This window comes from Erigeron canadensis, chromosome 4, assembly GCF_010389155.1.
Source record: "Erigeron canadensis isolate Cc75 chromosome 4, C_canadensis_v1, whole genome shotgun sequence".
Lineage (NCBI taxonomy): Eukaryota > Viridiplantae > Streptophyta > Magnoliopsida > Asterales > Asteraceae > Erigeron > Erigeron canadensis.
The window spans coordinates 25,549,307-25,555,145 of record NC_057764.1 but is presented as its reverse complement, the minus strand read 5'-3'; the positions used below and the strand labels follow the sequence as shown (position 1 = coordinate 25,555,145).

At 34.2% G+C, this 5,839-nt stretch overlaps 1 protein-coding gene across 1 annotated transcript; it reads left to right on the top strand.

Moving 5' to 3' along the window:
- The first annotated feature begins 1,135 nt into the window (after positions 1-1,135).
- LOC122598087 (protein TRM32-like) lies at positions 1,136-5,839 on the top strand. The gene is made up of 6 exons (XM_043770694.1): positions 1,136-1,788; positions 2,434-2,677; positions 3,087-4,115; positions 4,300-4,355; positions 4,447-4,642; positions 5,196-5,839. Exons 2-6 carry the CDS (start codon positions 2,491-2,493, stop codon positions 5,771-5,773), a joined length of 2,046 nt encoding a protein of 681 aa, XP_043626629.1. The 5' UTR covers positions 1,136-1,788; positions 2,434-2,490; the 3' UTR covers positions 5,774-5,839.

Here is a 5,839-nt window from a genome sequence, read left to right as displayed (position 1 = left end):
TGATAATAGAGATGTATTTACGAAACTTATTTAAAATACTCGGGTTAAACCCGGGTTCATTAGCTAGTATATTTATATAATAGTATGTAATAGTAGGATCTAGCTAAATATTAACTCTAAAAACCGTAGTTAAAGTACATAAAATGGTTGTACACTTAACACAAAAATTAAAGTTGAGTTTTTGATATGAAAAATATATATTTTATACACGTTAATTACGATATTTAATATTTTTCATAATATATAAGTATCATACGTATAAATTCGCAACTATCATTGGTTTCTTCCGTTAATTTGAACGAGTTTGTGACTCGTCTTGATTCAGACCAAGCTAGCCACATCCCAACCCTTAAAGTTAGAAGTAAGTAGCATATAAAAATCATCTAAAAAGTTTTGTTTTTATGTAATTAGATTTGACTTGTAAAAGTTTAACGATTGTGTTCTTAACCACATCAACATAGATAATTTAAAGATGCTAAAATACGTATCCCTTCTAAAATAAGTACTCCGTATTTATCTTTCATTTTAGTTTACTTTAAAACGAATGTCCCCTTTTTACTGTTTTAGTATAGTCATAACTAAATTAATTTTTACCGTATTATTTTATTTTCAAATAACCGACTTCTAGGCGTATGAGAAAAATCAAGTGTAATATTATGTGTCATCTTTTAACTATATAATGCAATGATTATATCTCCTAAGATTTAATTTTTCTTTAACATGCATGAAATCTATTTTGAGAAAAAGAAAGTAAATTATATGCCATAAAATTTACTGATGTAGATAGAATGTCTAATATAATACAATAAATTAAATGGATGTGCATCTATATTTGTGTTGGAAAAAGGCATGATGATGAAGATGGATCATGGATGATAGTGGGGTGGTGTGTTGGTGGTGAAACTGATGATGATTGAACATGGGAACCTGCAATTACAAGCAGCTGTAAGAATAAAAAACACTTAGCAAACTTTATCCCAAAGCTTCCTCTTTATTCAACAAATGTATACATACATAATATGTTCTCTAGTGTATATATTTTTGTATACATTATGTTGTTTTGGCCCCACAAATGCACTAACACAAGTGTCAACTTTCCTCTTTCATTTTTCATCACCTTATTAATTCTCACTCACACATACACACAAAAAGCTTAAATTCATATCTTTACCCCCTGTCATTACTCTCTCATATACACCACCAGTCCACCACCACCATTGCTGAATTTTACAATCTTTAATGGCTGCCACTCCATAAAACGTTTTTTTTAATAAATATAATAATGAGTGGGATGGTGTTTTATGACTTTTATCCATCTGGGGTCTCTCTTTTTGGTCGGTTTAAGATACCCTTTTTCTTTATATCTATGTACAGCCCATAAAGCTTTCACCTTTTTAACATATTTTCTTTCAAGAAAAGTCTAATGGTGTGACAAGAAAATTACAATTTTGCAGAAAGTTTCATCTGGGTATTTGTTTTTTGTCAAAAAGATTGAAACTTTGAGCTACCCATATTGAATTAAGTTCATTTTCTGCAAGATTTAGTTAACAAGTTTTGCATGCTTGATCTTCATGTCAAGTTTGGAAAATTTGGTTGAAAATTTGGCTTTTTAGAGTCTCAAAAGTCGAGATCTTCAATCTTGATGAATATATTCTTCAAGTAATTGGGTTGATCAATTTAGCTAGAAAGAAAAAGAGAAGGTGGTTTTGGACTTTGGTTTGATGAAAATCTTGTGAGCTGACAAGTGCAATTTGGAAGTAAATATTGTCTTTCTTTTGAGCATTTCTGGTTAGTCTGTTTTTTGTCATCATCATCAGAAGAAGACATTGATTTGTCTTGTTGTTTTCTTTGTGTGCTGCCTTGATATTTGTGTTAGGCATGAAATTACATTAGATACCACAGTGTATGTATATTTACATGTGAATATACATTACTCTATATCATAGTGAAATCCAAATAAGCTTCATTTCCTTCACCAACAGTTAATTTGACACATATAAATTTAATAGCAAAAAGATGTTTTATTGTAAGGAGAAAATCAGAATTTATTAAAGTATGTGAATATAATTAAAAAGTTACCAGGGTGGGGAAAAAAAGTATAGGATTGTGACTCTTCCCCAAATAGAGGTTTTGGAATCCAAAGTTAAATATATTGCATTTGCATCACTTTATACTAAGGAGTAGTTTTTATTTATCACTAGTTTAAAGTGTATGCATTTTTCTAAAACATATGCCAGTACAATTTATCTACGATGAGACTTATATTACAACTTTAGGTTGCGAGTTAACTCGAATAAGATAAATAGTACGGTATTTGTTAGCACCGTGCTTTGTCATATTTATAGCCTATATCATCTGGATGTTAGCTTTATAATAATTAATCATATATTTGTTTCAAGACTCAAGATTTATAGGTGTATTCTTATATATCAGGGTTAAAAAAAATCGGATCGAGAAAATAAATATCGGATTTTCTTATTTTCTTTATCGATGATCATGAAGTTGAAAAAATCGGATTTTCTGATGGCAAAACGATTAAAACAACGTCTTGCTCGAGAAAATAAAGATCGAGCCGGTTGCATGTCGGGTATAGTACATATTTTTGACTTCCGCCATGGTCGGGCTACTAGAAGACTGCTTTCAGATCATAGAACATATATGACTGAAAGTACCACAGGTAAACTCATTGATTCAAGCTCCTAATTCCAACCTCTCAAAGACAATGACGCAAATTGCATCGGGTTATTAAGCCTTTGGGTAACGGTTTCGTGACATTATCAAACAAGAAGCAAAATATCTGACTTTTCTTAACTTTCAGCAGATGATTTATGTATTCTTATTTGTCACATAATTTCTTATTTCTAGTCTTGGCATACACACAGACAGCCTAGGTGCACCAGGGTGTTTGGGTAATGCATCATATGAAACTGAAAGATTTGAACCTTTATTTATTAATTTTTGACATATTCGGTCTTGGCCTTGGTCCCTGTAGCCAACGAACCTTTTGATCCATCACGGACATTAACCCTGGTGCCGTGTTATTGTATTTTTGCTATACGGGTCTCTGCAATTTTTAATTATCACAGGTCCTTCATGTCCTTCATCCGAAGTGAACTCAATCACCGATTCAGAAGAGATACATCAAAGGGATGAATCTCCCTACAATGAGAAAGGTGAAATGGCACAGACAAGAGTGAAGGAGCTCATGGAAGAAGAAATGCAATGTGATTTAACAGAAAAAACATCAAGCAAGTCTTTGACGGAAATCTCTATTGATCAACAAGTTCTATCTCAAAAACCATCAGAATATTGTGATCTTGAAGATCTAGTTAACAACCTCTTGCTATCACATCATAGAAAAACCCAAGAACAGATTCCAAAGTTTCTTGAAAGATCAAACTCATTAGACAATGAACAACGTATTCCGAGCTCAGAAGAAACTGTCTCCCATAAAAACCGAAAGTTCTTTAGAAGAAGGAGCAAGTCACACGAATGTATATCATTGAATGACAACGATACTCCAGCACCTACAAAAACACCCAACAGATTTCATCATGAAAGAAGTGTTTCCCACTTTTCTTTCACAGAAATCAAGAAAAAACTAAAGAATGTTATTAGAAGATGTCCAAGGGATTCAGGATGTAATGAAAAACCTGTTTGTGATGGCAATATTAGATGGAATTCTCCTAATAGAGACCGTTTCTACTCCGAAAGGTTTTCTAGAATTTCTAACGGATTTAAAAGGCAAGATGAGGCTTCATGGTTATGCAAATCAGAAAGAAAACTGTGTAAAATAGATGCATTTGGAGACACTAGTGAACGGATATCTAACATTTACATTGAGGCAAAGAAACATTTGTCAGAAATGTTGAACAATGACGATGTAGAAACAGAGTTAACGGCAGAGAGCACTTCTAGAAGTCTAGGAAAGCTTCTATCTTTTCCAGGCTACAATTCTCGTTCTTCAAGTATCGGCCCTAGAAATAAGCCAGAGGATGGGGCTGTCACTATGTCTCCTAATGTGAATTCACCAGTAGTCAAAGAAAGTCAACCACCTCTGACGGACGATGATTGTCGAGAACTGGAAGTCTGTGAAGAAATTCATCAGGCTGAAGGTACTTTTTAAAAAAAATTCTATTAAAAAAATTGTGGAGGAAGATGTAAAATGGTCATTCACTGTTATTTAGACAGTTTAGCTTACAAAACAAAATTTCTTATATTTATGTTGGTTTTTATACGCCTTTCTGGAATAAAAGTACTTCAATAACATTACTGATTTATTTGTTAACACAAACGCAGATGTAGAAGTCATAGAACCACTTTCAGTGGAAGAAGTTGAAGTTTTTGATGTGGTGGTAAGGAAAGCAATCTCTGGTAGTACATTGTTTTATTTATTTTTAATATCCGTATCATGATAATGAACACAGTATCTTTGTTGGTTTACAGGATAAATCTGAAGAAGACGAGTTATCTCGTTCCCCACCAGCGTCTCCTTCAGGATCTTCACTTGCTTTTAATAGAAAGGCTGAAGAAGCTGAGAGTACCTTGGATGATAGAACTGGGAAACCTAGTCCTGTATCCGTTCTTGAGCCATTGTTTTCAGATGATGATATTAGCCCAGCTAGAACCATTTTACGATCTGGTAATTAAGCACTCATATATTGTTGCTTATTTGTATTCTTTATATGTGACCATAAGGTAGCTGGTCTGGGTTATGAACTATCTTCACTCTGTAGGCCTTGTGATTCGTAATGACCCGTGACCCAGGTAACGGTGGGTTCTAGTCCTGACGTCAATGGGTAAAATGAGTTTTTTAAAAAAAACTTTAGTTAAAATGAAAACGAATTAAACAGGTCAAGAGTCACTGGCCCAAAATGTATTAAGAGTGCATAAAACTCCCAAATGGTTTCATTTGCAAAAAGATTGGTTTGCCGAACAACCATTGCCATTTAGTTTCTTTGGAACTTGCACGACCCTTCCCCACAGACCAATCCACACATAGCCGGTGAAACTGCTCTTGCATCTGAGACCTGTATCTTGCAGAGTACAAAATGTTGGGGCTTGACCCAACTAAGCCCGTTTCAACATGTACCAAGACAGCATGGGTCTAACATGAACTCGTTTTGACTAGTAACCCCATCCACCAGCTTGCCACCTTTAATGCATGCTAACTCAATTCCGGTTAATATTTTTAGCTGAATCTTCAATCCAACCAATCCGTATCCGGTTTGAAGAAATGGTTACCCCTGCTAGAAATAAAGAAACATGTAATCATCTTGTGGAGAATGAGGAATCTGCTTTTGAATACGTCGAAGCTGTACTTCTAGCTTCTGATCTCAACTGGGATGAGTTTGAGAAAAGGTGGCTTTCTTCAGTCCAAATAATCGAATCATCATTATACGATGAACTACAAATCTTCTCAAATCGGCCTGATCATGACCAACAGCTTTTATTCGACGCCACTAATGAAATCATCAGCGAGATTTGTGATTCCTGCTTGGGCTTCTTTCCCCAGTTATCATACCTTAAAACAAGTATTCATATGCCTCCCAAGGGAATGGACCTAATAAATGAGGTGTGGGAAAGAATTGAGTCACGTCTACATCGCAATTATTCTAGATCGTTAGATCAACTTATAAAAAAAGACTTGGATGTCCCAAGATCATGGATGGATCTTTGTCCAGAGACTCAAGATATAGTTATGGAAACCGAAGAGTCAATTTTTGAAGATGTGATAGATGATACTGTTTTGAGCCTAATGTATGATAACTAGCCTTAAAACAATCAAATAGTGTTGCATTTTTATGAATAGAAGTTCATAAGTTAAGTTTGAGTAACA

What these genes read in the sequence shown, in the direction of transcription:
- LOC122598087 (XM_043770694.1), top strand. Translation starts at nt 2,491, where the DNA reads ATGATCATGAAGTTGAAAAAATCGGATTTTCTGATGGCAAAACGATTA. An exon ending in TATGACTGAAAGTACCACAG is followed by an intron (nt 2,678 to 3,086) that starts GTAAACTCATTG and finishes TAATTATCACAG; the next exon opens with GTCCTTCATGTCCTTCATCC. An exon ending in TTGAAGTTTTTGATGTGGTG is followed by an intron (nt 4,356 to 4,446) that starts GTAAGGAAAGCA and finishes GTTGGTTTACAG; the next exon opens with GATAAATCTGAAGAAGACGA.